Consider the following 16,504-nt stretch of genomic DNA (forward strand, 5'->3'; position numbering starts at 1 on the left):
TGGAATGGATGAGGGCTGATAAACTGAGCTTGAATCCCAAGAAGACAGAGGCACCATGGGGGTGTAGTTCCAGTGTCTGCGAAGCTGGCCATCTCCCTGCCCTGGCCAAATATATTAAACTACTGAAAGAACAGGTGGGGTTGCTCTTGGATCCATCTTTATCAGTTGACGTTCAGGTAGCCTCAGCAGCTAGGAATGCATTTTACCAACTCTGGCCAACTCTGACAGGAATAGGCTAGTTGTGGTGATTCCGGTATTGGTAACCTTGACGCTTGATGACTGCAATGTGTGGGGCTACTCTTGTGTCTGGTCTGGAAGCTTCAGCTGGTGCAATATGCTATTGCTAGGCTGTTGAGTGGAACAGACTACTACCAGCACACAACTCCAGTCCTTAGAAGCTTTCACTGGCTGCCCATATGTTACCAAGCTATGTTCAAGGTTCTTCTGCTAATTTACAGGGCCCTTAACAACTTGGGCCTAGAATATCTTAAGGACCTGTCTGATCACTGCAATCTCTGAGGAGTCTATTGGTGTTCCCCCATGGCTCAGACATACAACTCATAAGTACTAGAAGGCATGGAGTCAGAGTATTGGATCCAAGCTGGTGAAACTCCCTCCCACTTGCTGAACTTTGGGCGCATGGCTAGGACTTCCTTGTTCCAGCAGGCATTTGAAGGTAATATTTGGTTTTAGGATAAATTTTGAAGGCTTTGTTGTCCCATTTTTTGTGGATTGTTTTTCTGTACACCACCTAGCAATGTGAATAATTAAGTGGTATATAAATGTCATTAATAATAAAGAAATAAACCTTCTGAAATCCAAATTCTGTGTTGTGCTTGTATGGCATGTTAATTTGTCAGCTGTTAACTAGTAGACTATGTTAGCATGTTTTTATTATGAAAGATGTTGAGGTTATTTTAGTGACAGCTGAACAGTAACCAACAATAAATGATTCTTTCTCTCTCTAAAATATTTTCAGCCCAACTGCTTTGTGGAAAAGGAACAAAATGATCACACATATTTATTTAATGCACAATGTATTTTTTATTTAGAACTTCATACAATGCAGAATGCATTTGATTTTAGTTTAGTTCCAATTAACATTAATTAATATATTTATCATTTGATGTAGCACTGGCATCCCCAAGGGGGTTCTCGAGATAACTCAGTTAATTTGAGATATTGAAAGGTTGATCTGAAGTACGTTGTCAGGGTAATGTTCACCCAGTCTGGAGTCTTCTCAGAGCTAAGCTGCCCAAGCCTCTGAGTCAGACGTTGCTTCCATTTCTGTCAAAAAAGGAAAATCACCATCAATCAACAGAGTCCAAGCGATATATTTTTTAGCAGTGTGGACATTCCCACCTTGAATTAAGAACAACAACAAAACCCCCCAGTCAAATAATTTGTTGGAATGGGTATGGAATATTTACAATGCTGTATACAATTCTAATTTTTGTCTCTACATCTACAGACAGCATAAAATTGGTAATTCTTTCAGTTTTTTACACACAGTTACAAATCCAAACTGAAAGAAGCAAAGAAAGAGGCAAAGAATTTTTTAAAATCAAATAATAATAATAATAATAAAATAAATCAAATTATAATAATAATCAAATCAAATTTCTTTTTGGTAAAGAAAACTTCTGCAGGGATATTTGGGTTATCCTATTAAGGCAACATGCTAAAGATCAGTTGAGTCAATCAAGCAACTACATCCAGCTCTGAAGTGTGAAATACTAATGGGCAGATGACCCAATGGTGTTGTGGATTTGAATGTCACGCGTACATTTTTTGTTTTTTGTTTTTACATATTTTTTATTGATGATTTCTTGTTTTACAAAAGTATGTGCAATGTCTCTTTTCTCAAGTTACTTTTTCTACAGGCACACATATGTTTGAACTAACCAGCCTCTTCAAGAACGAGAAGGGAGGCAAACCCTGGTACCAAGCCTCGCTTCTCCCTTCCTCCTTCCATTGCAGTGGCAGTCAGCTTTGCCTTATGAAAGGCACAGATGTGATCCCAGTTGAAGGGGGTATATGGCAATCCACCTCTGTCTTAAAAGACTCTCTGCTTCAGACATTCATTCTGCTCACAGAGACACATTTGCAGCCTTAGTAATGGTAGAAAGTAGAGAGACTTGAACTTTCAAGCTGAGAGATGCAAAGCAGATCAATGACAACACAATTGTCATTGTCCTCTCCCAACTTTGTGTAGTCGAGAATTAGGCATGGACAGGTAGCCTTGGCACTTCTGCATGTGGACAAACCAAGGTCTATTCTGTTCCATTCTCACCAAAAATTTCATCCCCTAATATTTGTTGAAGGCTACTTACAACTTTACAGGCTGCTCTGAAGGCTGCCTTTAAAGCTTAAAAGACTGCCCCAATTCCAGATAAAAACCAGTTTAAGTGGCTAGAAGGTGTTGCTGCCACCATGACTAGTGCCTGGCAATTCCACCCACGGCTACAAGTGCCTCCTCTGGCAGGGATGTGATGTGGTGCTGTGCCATTTTTTCCCTAGGGAAGTTGTATGGAGAATGTAGTTTCCAAATTTAACTGACCTCTATCACCTCTATCACACCTATCCGTCAAAGACCAGGAACGCAAAAGTTCTGTAGTGGTTGATGCCTGTTCTTGATTGGGCATCTGGGCTTCATTACTCATTTCACCGTCATTGTTTCCGCAGAGTCCGCAGGTTTTACCTCTCATGTTGGAAGCGACTGTAATCTGCATGGATAATGGATATTTACTGTAGAAGCTTATGTTTGTATCCTTACAATGCAGTGCATTAAAGGAATGGAGCAAGAAATCCTAGCACAAAAAGCATCAGGTTGTCAGACTTACCATCAGAATTTCGCCATCATAGGTCACATTCACTAGGCCTATCAGTGGTGCCTCAACAGCAATAGTGGTCTCATTTTTACACATTTTAACGTGCGCTGTGGAGAAATGGGATAATTGAAAATGGTTTACCAATTATTTCAAGAGCAAGAGCATGTTTCAGCAGTGTACATAGAAATGTGCAGATTTTGTTCATTCGTTTTACATTACTTTTTGAGTCTTGCCTACAGAATGGGACCAGAGACACCACAATTTTTGCTACGAGATTCTGTGACATCAGCTTGTATTGACTACCGAGTACAGAAATTTTAATCAAATTTATGGGTAGGATACTCAGCTAACCCATCACACCTTTACTGATCAAGGCTTACTAACTTATTTTCAATGTTTACTTTTTTTCATTACTATGTGGGGTGGGTGTGCCCCAAGTTATTCAAGGTTTTTTTATATAAAATTGATTACCAATATGTAATCAATAGTCGGGGGGACGCAGGTGGCGCTGTGGGTTAAAGCCTCAGCGCCTAGGACTTGCCGATCGAAAGGTCGGCGGTTCGAATCCCTGCGGCGGGGTGCGCTCCCGCTGCTCGGTCCCAGCGCCTGCCAACCTAGCAGTTCGAAAGCACCTCCGGGTGCAAGTAGATAAATAGGGACCGCTTACCAGCGGGAAGGTAAACGGCGTTTCCGTGTGCTGCGCTGGTGCTGGCTTGCCAGAGCAGCGATGTCACGCTGGCCACGTGACCCGGAAGTGTCTCCGGACAGCGCTGGCCCCTGGCCTCTTAAGTGAGATGGGCGCACAACCCCAGAGTCTGTCAAGACTGGCCCGTACGGGCAGGGGTACCTTTACCTTTACCTTTAATCAATAGTCAGAGTACTTGGATTTAAGCTGACTCAGGTGAATGGAACTGTGTTGTGATTTAAGAAAAAGCGTAATATCAGATGCAGTACCTTTCTCATCCTCAAACTCCTTTTTGTCAAGCAGGACTCGATTCTCATTGTATAACAAAGAAAGCTTATTCATGGTAGGTAGGATTCTGATATAACTTCTGATCCTGGGGGGGGGGGGAGAATGCTTTTTGTTAGAAGGTGAAAAAACTGATATTAACAATCAGTGTGAAGCAGCCCATCTTTCTCCCATAGTTGTCATTTACGAGTGCACTGCAAAACTGCACCAATTCCCCCCTGAGGCTCCTCATGCTGCCTTCGCTGTGGTTTGAAAGGAAGTAGGTTCACATTAAATTTGAAACCAAATGCATTTCTTCCCCCAATATTGGTTGCTATAGACCCCTCAAGGCATCAGCAGCATGGCATGGGATAACTGTGATCTGATTCCATTTAGATCTGAGAAAACTGCACATTTCTGCAGTCTGGGTCCTGTGGCCCAGTTTGCAATTATTTCTAATGCAGTTCCCATTCAAGGGGGGAAACAGAAATACAGTGGTGCCTCGGGTTACAGACGCTTCAGGTTATAGATGCTTCAGGTTACAGACTCCGCTGACCCAGAAATAGTACCTCAGGGTAAGAACTTTGCTTCAGGATGAGAACAGAAAGCAGCGCAGCAGCAGCGTGAAGCCCCATTAGCTAAAGTGGTATCTCAGGTTAAGAACAGTTTCAAGTTAAGAACGGAACTCCAGAATGAATTAAGTTCTTAACCTGAGGTACCACTGTAAAGGTTAAACCTTTATTTTTTCCTTGTGATTATATTATCTGAAAAAGCTGTGTATTTGTTAAAACTTACTCTGAAGAGATATTGATGTGAACTTCTCCTGGACTATCAGGTCTGGACTTTGATATCCAAACACGGAACCGTGGTTCATAATTTTCATTTTTGTTGCAGTCTTGGACTACCAAAAGGTCACAGGCATGTTTGCTTGTAGTTACATTGAATACCTTGTTATCAAAGGTCATGATCCGTTCGTTGTCCACCTCACATACAGCTGGCAAGATGACACCCCCCCAAAAAAAGAAGTCAGATGCAGCAGTGAACATAAGATAGCCAGAAATATGCAATGTTTAGGCAGATGTCTGGAAGTACATTTTCTTGTTAGACTTAGATTCCATCCCTTGCAGTTCGGATGAATAACCAGGGAAGCCTGTTTGATCAAAAAAGCCTCTCAGTTCGACTACATCTCAGTTTTTGTCAGACTTTTGCCACTTTTACAAAAGATGCAGGTTAACTAAGCTGGCCCCCGTCAGGCTGCCATTAGGACAGAAGCTTCCATTCAGCCATCTTTACAGGGATACCCTGGCATCTGCCTGAGGGTGGAGTGATGTTCGGACTCAACCTACTCTTCAGAAGCTACACTAAGGATTGATCTTCTGCTGACTGCACTGCCAAGTCCAAGATGGCAGCGGTGGACCAGAGTAAAGACTTGCTCACTCTGGTCCGTTGCCTAGGCCCCATCTGTCCCTTCAGCCTCTATTGACCAGTTTAATTTAAAGTTAATTTAAAGCAATCCCATTACTCCTTGCAGTTGCCCAAGGCCAAAACCAGCAGCCAGACTTGAGAAGAGGGCTGGTCCCCCCCCCCCCGGTCCTGGGGCACTGCGCCAGTCCATAACTGCTGCCCACCCTGATCATGGATAAGTGACCTTTTTGTGGCTATAAGCAAGCAAGAAAACTCCTTCTGGCAGTTTGATCGATGATAATGTGGTTGTAATTTATATACACTTTCTGGGCATACGTATGTCTTCTTGCACTTATTGGGACTTATGTCTGACTTTACGTTCATAGGACTGTGCTGTCAATTATTTATCTATTTATTAATTTCAATGTATTTAAGGTTGCAAGTTGGGTTACAAAACAGAAGAAGAACATCATAATTTATAATAATTATTTAAAAAATATATCAAATGAGCCGTGTAAAATCACTTAATCCATTTACAATATATAATTGCTAAACAGAAGGCTTAAAATTAGAAACAATATGCTTGCAAAATGGTCTTGTTAGAAGCTAAGATCAGGCAATGCTTTAAATTTAAAGACTTGCCTGATGTAAGTAAAGTATTAATTTACCTTCACCTCCTTTGGGTGCCCATGACATTAATTCAAATAAATCATATGCCCTTTTTGCTGAAGATTGATAATATGGAGTTTCAAAAGCAGGTAAAGAAAATGGAAAACAGAGGCCATCTCTGTAAAAGGTTTCCTAGAAAACAAAGAATGAATGTATAAGGACCAATGTGGCTGTAGACAAAGCTTGTGTTTTGATTTATCATTTAACTACATAAACTAAAACATATCTTTCTTTCTTTTTTTAAAAAATTTCTAAATTTCTACATCCCAGTTTAAGCTCAGCAGTTCCACTCTCACTAGAGGAAGTGGAGATGGTGGTATCTTCGTCGATTCTTTCTTCCCCTTAAAGTTCTGTGTGTCCCCTCAAAATCTTCTCCACATGTTGGGGACTATTGGGAGGAGCATGAAAAGTAATATAGGCTGCTGCACCGAGAAAATATCTCTCTCCTTTCTCCCTGGATCTTGACTGAATCTTCAAACGGAAGAATCCCTTCTGTTTGTGGAAAGGACACAAACAGAATATGGATCCAACCTACAGATTGCTTCCAGGGGCCTGTTGATTGAGCAACCAACATTTTGATTTGTTTGGGGCAAGTTACCGTATTGGCCTGAATATAAGCCTCACTTCTTCTTTTTCCAAATTCCGACTGTGAAATGTTAAAGTGTGACTTAAATTTGCGACCTTACAAAAAAGGGCTTTTAGTGACATCGCTGCTAAACAGACATATGGTAAAATGGAACAGATGTGAGTGCCTGTGGAATTTTAAGGGAGTGGCTTATATTCGAGTATTGTCTTTTTTTTTCTCTCTCCCCCCCCTTGAATTTTAAAGGTGTGGCTTATATTCAGGCCAATACAGTATAAGACATTGAATCAAGCAATTGTTATTCCACACTTTCCAATGCACTTTCACATCATTTTCTTTTTTTGGAAAAAAGTCTGCTTTTAGGGAGTAGGGGGCCTGCTGTGTGTGTACCACCCAAATTTGATGGTATGTGGTTGAATTAAACCTGAAAATATATATTCTCTATACTTGCTGACTACCCAGTTGCTTCCCTGAAGACAAACTACACTTATTTAATAACCCATATTTAATAAAAGAGATAACAAATACATGCCCCAGGAACTCTCAAGATTGTAGCCGTTGTCCATGGAGAGGACTGGACTATTCTGAACAGAACCTGACGTGAAGGATTCTTCTGATAAACCGCTGTGAAGTATTTCATGTATGCAATACCAGGAATGAGATCCATAACCCTTGATGAAATCAAAATAGGATTCAGTCAGATTTTTTAAAATTAACCCCCCCCCCAATATGTGCAACAATTAGGTTTAATAAGAAATGAGGTGGATGCTATACCAAGCAGCACATTTCTCTAGATAGCGTGGAACCTTTGTCCATTTCATCTCAATTTCGAATGCGTCCCGTCCTGCAACCAGCCCACTGGAAGCCTTTACTCGAATGTTGTAATCTTTGCAGTTGTCTCCCCAGCTCAGTTCGTTCTTAGGTAGGAAATAATAAAAAAAAGTTATTTAATACCATGGGAATGAAAAGCCAACGACCCATTTGGATCCTATCACAACGGAATCTTCATTGCATTGCGGAGGGGGGGGGGATGCCCCTGTTTTATATGCTGAAAATATTTTTGTTATGAGAGAATTTGGGACTGGCCATTTGCTCTGTGTTTTATTATCACAAAATCCAAAGAGTGCTTTAGTAACTGTATTGTAGACCACCGTTAAATTTTTCTTATGAGTTGGCAGTTCATAAGCAAGCAATTGGACAACCTAAATGATCTTGGTAAGGAATGTTTAAAAACTATCTCACCCCTCACAAACTTGCATGTTGAGATTGGCATAGGTATGTTTTGTCCTTGTGTGGAACACTTCTCTTTTCAAGTTATTGCACCAGGATGTGGCAACTTCTTCCTCTACATTCTAGGAGATGCTTTTTGATTTCTGAAGTTTAGTGAACTTTCAACTTTAAGCAGATCTGCCTGTAATAATCTGTGCCTCCTAGCTAGTGTGGGATAATGGTTTTTATTATCTTAAAAAATAAGAACTGCTCTGCCTTGGTTCTGAATCTATTCAATGTTTATTATTAGTGAAAATTTGCGTGTAGCTTCAGAGAAGCATTGCTGAAAATTGTCTTACAAACCACAAAAATAAATGAAAGCACATTTTTAAAAAATGTTTTGTTTTTTACCTGGAGTGTGTAAGGTTGCACAACACTATCAAGACATGCTCTCCACTTGGTTCTGGCAAGCTCACTTCCAACTATTTTCATCTGGGCTTTGTAGCGGTCATGTTTCATGTACATTGAAAATTTGTAGCCCTGTTCTTTCTTATCACTCCTAACTGCCTCAGCCACAATGGTAACGTAAGGTCGTAGTGAATCGCCATGGTCCTGGTCCTGAAAGACAGAAAAATGAAAGGGCACCATTTTAATGCCTATGATGATCAGTTGCCTTCAGCTAGAGTCACATTCACACCATAAATTTCAAGCTCTGTGATACCACTTTGAACAGTTCTGGCTTTCCCCAAAGACTATTGGGAACTGTACTTTGTTAAGGGTAAAAACAAAAAAAATTCCTTCCAGTAGCACCTTAAAGACCAACTAAGTCAGTTCTTGGTATGAGCTTTCGTGTGCATGCACACTTCTTCAGATACACAGTTTGTTAAGGGTACTAAGAGATGCTGGGAGGCCCCTAATCCCTTCACTGATCTACAATTTCCAGCATGGTTTAACAATCAAAACTCTTTACAGGAAACTTTGGGAACTGTAGCAGGAAGTCTGTGGTTGACACCTTATGTACTTCATGCTGTCTAAGAGCAAAATCAGATGTCTATCTAGAGGTGTAATTATTTGCCTGCCCCATTCATCTATAAAATGGGAGGGTGGGTCCACATTTGACACTAAAAAGGGTGAATGGGGAGGGGGAGCTGAACTCTGCTTCCATTTCCTTACGCTCTGCCACCCAGCTTTCTCCCGGCTGATTTGATTTGTACTTCTGAAAGTGCTATTGAAAGGGTGAACCAGAGATTAGAAGGGGAAGAGTAACATTTTCTTAATTATTCAGTAATATTCTTATACCACTTACTATTAGAAGAGAAATCTTGAAACATTTTATAAAGATTACACACACACCGCGTTAAAAACAGCAACAATATTACAGATGTCACCCAAAGCATAAGGCAAGTGAAACCACATTCATTTGTTTAATCGCAATTAGATTCTAGCCTCCACTGTGACTAGGACAGACACATGAACAAGAATTGTAGCTGTTTTGAAAATGCTTTCCTCTTGTATTTAATAATAATAATAACTTTAATTATTTATATCCCACTCATCTGGCTGGGTTTCCTCAGCCGCTCTGGGCGGCTTACAGCATACAGTCATTGGAAGTTGAACGTAATCCGTTCTGGAAGTCTGTTCAACTTCCAAAATGTTCAAAAACCAAAGAGCGGCTTCTGATTGGCTGCAGGAAACTCCTGCAGCCAATCAGAAGCTGCGAAAGCCACGTCGGATGTTTGGCTTCCATAGGAACGTCCGAAAACTGGAACATTCACTTCCGTGTTTCGATCGTTCGGGAGCCAAAATGTTTGAGAACTAGGCTGTTCGAAAACCAAGGTAGGACTGTATATAAAGAAGACTAAAATATCAAACACTTAAAACTTCCCATTACAGGGCTGCCTTCAGATCGCAGTTTAAAGAAACAGGAAATAAATAAAGGTAGGGAGAAAAACTGACAACTCTGCTAGCCACTGCCTGTAAATTAATTACCTGACTGAAACCTGGACCTAAGCTAAGGAGTGAAGCAATGACTTCTTTTTCACTTTTATCAACTTACCTCCTGCATGAAGCTGCTCCTTCCGCCTTTCTGCTTTCTGTCTCTGCTGCTGCTTCTGGTGTTTCTGGAGTCGCTGCTAGAGCTGCTACTGGATTCAGAGGATGATGATGAACTGCTTGATGCTTGCTGATTTTCACCCCATAATAATAATAATAAAATGTAAAGAGAAATAAACAGAGAGCATGAGAAGGAGATGACACTGTGATATATAGGACCTGTCACTCACACTATAAGGTGGAACTTTTTTTTTCCTTTCTCCAAAGTCCCAAGTGCTTTTCAGACACATGGATGGCTCACAACCTCTTTACAGACAGTAGCCGCAGATGCTTCATAACCAAAGAGTTACGAAGCCAACTCTATTTGCAGCATCCGATGTTGCAAAATCATGCAGGCTATATTCCTAGGCACCATTTAAATGGTGCAGAAAAAGTCACTGGTGGACTGCCTTTTATTTGGGTGAGTTTGCCCCAAAGAAGGTTGACTTGCGTGACATGGATTTCTGCCGTCTTTCTCGGAGAGGAAGTCCATTTTAAAGAATCAAGAATATCAAAACTACCTGGTGCTTCACCTGCTGCTTTGCCTTGTGTGCCATGTATTTCGCATTAGCCAGTTCCAGACCTCGCAACTCCTTCTAAATTCCAAGAAGAAGATGAAGAAGAAGAAGAAGAAGAAGAAGGGGGAAAAGGTAAATCAAATGCACTCTGGTAAATGGAGGAACAATTTGGCAGTTGTTTCATGGAAAGCACTTACTGAAAGTCTCTTGCCACTGCCAATGTGGCTGTCCTTAACATGCTTCTGTTTGCTTGGGCGTCCCTTGGATTGTTTCTTGTTGCTCCTGCTGTCACTGCTGCTGCTGCTGCTGCTGTCACTGCTGTCGCTGCTGCTGCTGCTGCTGTCACTGCTGTCACTGCTGCTGCTGCTGTCGCTGCTGTCGCTGCTGCTGCTGTCACTGCTGTCACTGCTGTCACTGCTGCTGCTGCTGTCGCTGCTGTCGCTGCTGCTGCTGCTGTCACTGCTGCTACTACTACTGCTGCTGCTGTCGCTGCTGCTGCTATCGCTGCTGCTGCTGCTATCGCTGCTACTGCTGCTGCTATCGCTGCTTCTGCTGCTGCTGTCGCTGCTTCTGCTGCTGCTGTCGCTGCTGCTGCTGTCGTCACTGCTGCTGCTGCTGCTGCTGCTCTTCAAAGAAGTCTTCCTGGGGTGCTTCTGATAACGTTCTTGCTGCTTCATATCTATCATTTCATCGTCATCACGGTCATCCCAATCATTTCTTGAGCTGTCAGAGCTATCACTAGAGCTATCGCTTTCGCTGGAGCTGCTGATGGGCTAATGGGGGAAGTAGCCAGAGAATAACAAACACAGTCATATTAAGTTTTCTAAGCTTGAAAAGAACATTTCGCAAACAAGGTACTTCTTGTCTGGCCAGAGGGGGAAAGCTAATTTGCAGATTCTCATTTGCACAAAATTGTTGGCACCCATCTGTCTCAAGAGACAATGGAGTGTGGTTCCGGGGGCAAAAATCACTGCGCCTGCTGTGGATGCAAAGAGAGCTTGTAACTGCTGCCTCCTACATTGTTGCAGCACCAAAGGGACCTCCGTGGGGCACAAGAAAACGTTTTACACAAATGCATAGGTCACATATACAATCAAGATCAGTCTTCAATTAATTGCTTCCTTAGTTCACGATATTGGATGCTGTTGGACTAGGATTGCCATACTTCAATAAGAGAAAATCCAGACACAAAAGTTGTTGAGCTTTGCTTTTGCATAATAAAACTGAAATTTTAAAAAATTGAGCTATTTTTGAGCAATTTTTATTTTAACTGATTTATGGAAATTCTGCGTGGACGCTATTTTTGGCAAACAAATCCTGGGTATGTCCAGGAAATTCCAGATGTATGGCAGCCCTATGTTGGACTCAAAATCCTAACACCCTTGGCGACTGGCCATGCTAGCTGAGATTGATGGGACTCCGGCAAGATTTGGAAGGTCAAAGGTTCCCCACCCTTGAGTTTAACACCTTAAATGTAATACTGTACACACTGTCCGAAAGCTAGAACAAGTTGTAGAATATAAAACATATGGATAGTAGCCCATCCCACATGGTGATATGTATTGCTATCAGAAATACCTGAATTCTTCTTAAATGTCTTTCTTCATCTCTCGTCAAACGCACCATTGGTAAACTAGAATGAGCGCCTCCTTGAACAGTCAATCGTAACTTCTCAATGGGTGCTCTTCTCTCAGCTGAAATTATAGAGTTAGTATTAGTGTTACTGCATGGTTTATGCAATAAATCATGGTTTCTGAAACATAGTCAATGGGAGCTTTTGATACATGCAGCCACCAGTTGGGTCCATTGATTTGTATGGCATATGAATGTGTTATGTGACCACCATGCATAATCTGTGGCTTCACTGGTAGGCCTAGTGAAAGACCAGCTTGAGAACTATGGTAGTAAAACTTTAAACCTCAGATTGTTTTGTCACCTGTTCAAGATGGGATGGGGTATAAATTAATTAATTAATTAATTAATAAATAATAATAATAATAATAATAATAATAATAATAATATCTTTGTCACTATGATTTCAATGAGTCTGTTCTAACCAAGCACAAGTCTTTATGGTATGTCTCTGTGTGCACATCTCCTTCTGTATATTTTCCTAGGCTTTCATCCACTGTGGTTCACAGTGCCATTTGCCGACAGATGACACTGAACTACAGCATGACCACAGCCGTTTGTGAGCTGCTCTCCACCACCACCAGTCCCATATGACACAACCCACACTATCCAGAAGGACTGCCAATTGTCCAGGGAAATATTGCTCCTGTTCTTTCCCCTGAACCCCTCTGCATTTTGTAAAAAAAACAAACACACCCCAACAAACATCATAAAATAAAGAAGAGTTACCTTGCTTGAGTGTTACTCTAAAAGTATGTTCGCCAGCCAAGTTGTACAGAGAGTCATCTATGGAGCACCCAGCATAAATGTTTGACCATTCAACGCAAGCCCTGCATCCAAATGTGCATGCTTCAACACACTCAGTGTGACGAGGGGCAGGCCTGTAATGTTCTGACTGTTCTGCAGAAATTTGGTCCTGGATGGATGATGAACATAGTCCAGCATGAGAGATTGCAATCTCAGACTTCTGCCTCATCATCATCATCATTATTTTGGTAAAGATCAGTAATTCAGTTGGAACACTGCATATATAAAACGCGACCTCTCGACCAATGGTTAAGGGAAGCCCTAATATTTAATTTGGGGGGGGGGATACAGGATGATTTCCAGTGCGAAGTAATGTAAGTCCACTGATTTCAATACGTCTGCTCTAATTTACGTTAGGGTTTCGTTCTCAGCCTTTCAGGACTTAACATCTTTAGTTGCATCAATTTACATCCTGCTTCAAGAGTGTAAGTTACATCCACTACACCATTAAAACTACATCCCAGAGCTGTCATGCATAGTAGGATTTATTCATAGCTAAGTTTATTTAAATCAAGGCCACTACTTATTTACTTGACATTGAGAACTGCAATTATGTTCTTTGACACAATAAGATACCTATTCTCTACCTATTACACCCCAGTTTTAAATCCCCCCAGAATCCTGAAATAAAATACATGATTAAAGTTCTGATTGTAATGAAAATTTGTCTTTCATGAATAACAAATAAATGCTTTATGGTAGCTATAGTGCTTTTATGACTGCTAAATTTATATTTGTACCAGTAGGTCAGTTTTTACACTTCCCTGGGAGGAGGTCTCATTGACCGCAATGTGACTTACTTCTCAGTATATGTGTATAGGACTGAACTGTAAATGTTTTATGGGGGGGCAGATTAAAAATAGCTCACACAACTTCTTTTCTATGTAAAAGAAACATTTCTCAAGCAAAAAAAGCGCACACAAAAATCTAATATGGGTTACCCTTCTTTCATTCCGTTGTTCTGCTGACTCAAAGGAGCCTCTTATTATTTTAGACACAGTTTGAGGGACGAAAAGTGGAGTAGACTTGGTTGCAGGTGCCTCTTCAAGGTTGCGAGTGATAACAGATGTCATAGCACTGTTGGATAAACAGAGGGAGAAATCCTGTGTTAGAAGCACAAATATGTTTAAAAAGATCTGCGTTGTGCCTTGTAGTATGGACTTGATCACACATGGAGTTCCTTGCAAATTGCTCTATAAATTGTACCTAGGCAACCCAAATGCCTAGGTACAATTTTGACTAGGCAAAAATGATGAGGGAGCCATGACTAGTCATATTTTAAAACAAAATCAAGTTAGTGTCATCTATTTTGGGTGGCCATTTTCAGACTTCAACTTAAAGGCAGTATTTCATGCTCACTGCTCCTAATTTTCTACTAAAGTTAAAAACATAACAAACAAACAAACAAACAATGCACAAGCCACTGACATAGTTTCAATCCCAGGACTGGGATTTAATCAATATCCTAGCTACTAAAGTGATGGGTTTCTGTTCTGTCTGGGACACTGCTGCAGAAAGGACACACTTCAAAATATAAGGAAGTCAAAAGCTCTGGTACAATGATATGTTTTCCATAGGGCAGTTAGATACAAAGGTATTTCCTGTATCATAGGACCTCTGTTAAAAATGTAGCCCTTGTCATGGGTTACTTGTGTGCAATGAGCAAGCATGGTGAAAGGGGTTGTGGGGCATGTTCCGTCCTGCCCCCAGTGGACAAAAAAAAGAACAAAGGAAACCATTCAGGGGAGAAAATCTTAAATGATCAATCTATCAATCAGTTAAAGCCACAAATCTCAATAGCAAAAACATTACATTGTTATTTCTGGTGCATAGAAATATAGCTAGGATATTTTACCATGGTGGATAGGCTGAGCCTTCAGTCTGCAGTGTGATGTTCACTGGATTAGCTTAGCCTAACTCACTGGCTTATTAGTCACATAAAATAAAATAAAAACTATTGCTATGAATGTGATCAGGTGATACTGCATTACCATTCCTTTGAGTCAGTCAGCTGACATGAGCAATTTGCTTCCAAGCAAACTACTGCTTTTCCACATCCCACAGATTAACTCAGAAGCAAGTCTTACTAAATCCAGTGAGTTTGATTCCAAGGAAGGTGGGCATGAAGATTGCATCCTGTGCTGTAAAACACTAGCAGTATATCTACTCAACAGCATTTTAACAAACTTATCTCTAAGCTGCTGGTAGTCCAATCATATTTATGATGTAGGCATTACATTTTTAACTACATGGCTTCAAAATGCATTAAAAAAAACAACAACACACACACACGTTCCATTGTTAGTATTTCACGGAAGCAACTGATATTGTCGCCTGGGGGTTGTTTTGCGAACACAGATGGGTAGAAGTGACCTGCCTGGCTGTGAACTGAGAGGTGGTCGGTGTTCCCATGTTGAGAATAATGGGCTTCACACTCTGTGAGGGAAGCCTAAGAACACCTAATCTACTTTATTTGAAAGGTGGATTTGCATTCCTTTTATCTTTCTCTCTCTTCCTCTTGTCGGTGCCTGCAGTGCTGAGGGTACTGTAGAGAACATGCAAGTTGTGCTTCACATGGAGCACTTCAGTCAAGTCAAAATAAATAAATGACACCTTATCACCCACAGGCTTTGTTTTCTGTTCAAGTTCTCTGTTTCAGATAAAGGGCATGACAGCTGCACCCCACACCAAGCTTAGCTAGAACCTTCAGGAATTTTTTATTTCTTTTATTAAGAAAAGGGACAAAATATATTCTCACAGACAAGCTGAGGGGATGAAAGAAATTACAAATCAACTTGCATTTTAAGATGGCTCATCTGGGCAGAATAGATTAAAAGGAAGTGGCTTTCACTTGATTCACATTTAATAATTTAAACCGTCACCAAACTACGGTTTGTATCTCCAGGCAGAAATAGTTGGCATCACTCCCCCACCCTAATCTTTCTCTCAGTACTGTTATTTTTTTTTAACCCAATAGTCTACATTTGCCACTGAACTGAATGATCAGTTCTTCCCCACTGAATATAAGAGACAGCCAATAAATTGAGTGGCAACACAGGTGTCACATATTGTTTTCTGCAGAAATCAGCTGCCTGATCCAGCCCTAGCACTTTAATAAGAATGGGTGGAGGAAAGTTACAAGGAACTTCCTAAAGGTTCCAAACAGGTCCCTGGTGAGTACAGAGAGCCACAACAAATCATGTGACTGGGCAGAAGGCTCCTTACTCGTAAGTATCTGGTCACTGTTCAATGACTGCAACATCAGCATATGACGTTCTTGATTGAGCAGAGCAATCAGAGATCAAATGCCATGAGAACATCTTAATGCCCACTTTTTTCAAGCAATGGCCACTCCCACCATCAGATCAGAGTGATCAAATTATGTGATACTAAACATCTTCCACTCATTCCTTGTGTTAGGATACTTGCACCGCTTCTTAATTAACTACTGAGTAATCAAGGCTAAAGGGGCCAGTCTTCTAACCGATTCTGCCAGACTTATGCATCCATACAAATTCCATAGGCCAACATGCAAAATTGTTAGGAGGGATTGGGGAATGTTGGATAATACTGGAGCAAGTAGGAAGGTTTGACAGGGGGGAAAAAATAGGTAGAAGGTACATGTACCAGCATGTGAGGATAAGTACAAGGACTGTGAGGACAAGAAAAAAGAATGCCCTTCAAAATGGAAGTGTCCTTCCTAACGATTTTTATTTGTGCCATTCTATGCAATGTAGCACCAAAGAAAAAGAAAAATTAAAACTTCTCCCAGCTTTCACCAAAAAGAAAAATGAAAAACAATTAATCCTCT

General features: G+C 40.9%; 1 protein-coding gene across 1 annotated transcript in view; it reads right to left on the reverse strand.

Annotated features, from left to right (window-relative positions):
- Positions 1-1,020: 1,020 nt before the first annotated feature.
- Positions 1,021-16,504, reverse strand: part of LOC310847732 (vitellogenin-1-like) — a gene marked incomplete at its 5' end in the record, with an annotated part of 33,007 nt that continues 17,523 nt past the window's right edge. The window contains 13 exons of the mRNA XM_083745790.1: positions 1,021-1,287; positions 2,561-2,726; positions 2,844-2,938; positions 3,786-3,889; positions 4,576-4,774; positions 5,853-5,985; positions 8,057-8,263; positions 9,702-9,827; positions 10,258-10,332; positions 10,452-11,027; positions 11,833-11,948; positions 12,616-12,802; positions 13,635-13,770. Coding sequence (XP_083601916.1) covers positions 1,247-1,287; positions 2,561-2,726; positions 2,844-2,938; positions 3,786-3,889; positions 4,576-4,774; positions 5,853-5,985; positions 8,057-8,263; positions 9,702-9,827; positions 10,258-10,332; positions 10,452-11,027; positions 11,833-11,948; positions 12,616-12,802; positions 13,635-13,770 — 2,161 coding nt within the window. The 3' untranslated portion in view covers positions 1,021-1,246. The remainder of the gene's footprint in view (positions 1,288-2,560; positions 2,727-2,843; positions 2,939-3,785; positions 3,890-4,575; positions 4,775-5,852; positions 5,986-8,056; positions 8,264-9,701; positions 9,828-10,257; positions 10,333-10,451; positions 11,028-11,832; positions 11,949-12,615; positions 12,803-13,634; positions 13,771-16,504) is intronic.

This window comes from Podarcis gaigeae, assembly GCF_964106915.1.
Source record: "Podarcis gaigeae genome assembly, chromosome: 6".
NCBI classification, from domain to species: domain Eukaryota; kingdom Metazoa; phylum Chordata; class Lepidosauria; order Squamata; family Lacertidae; genus Podarcis; species Podarcis gaigeae.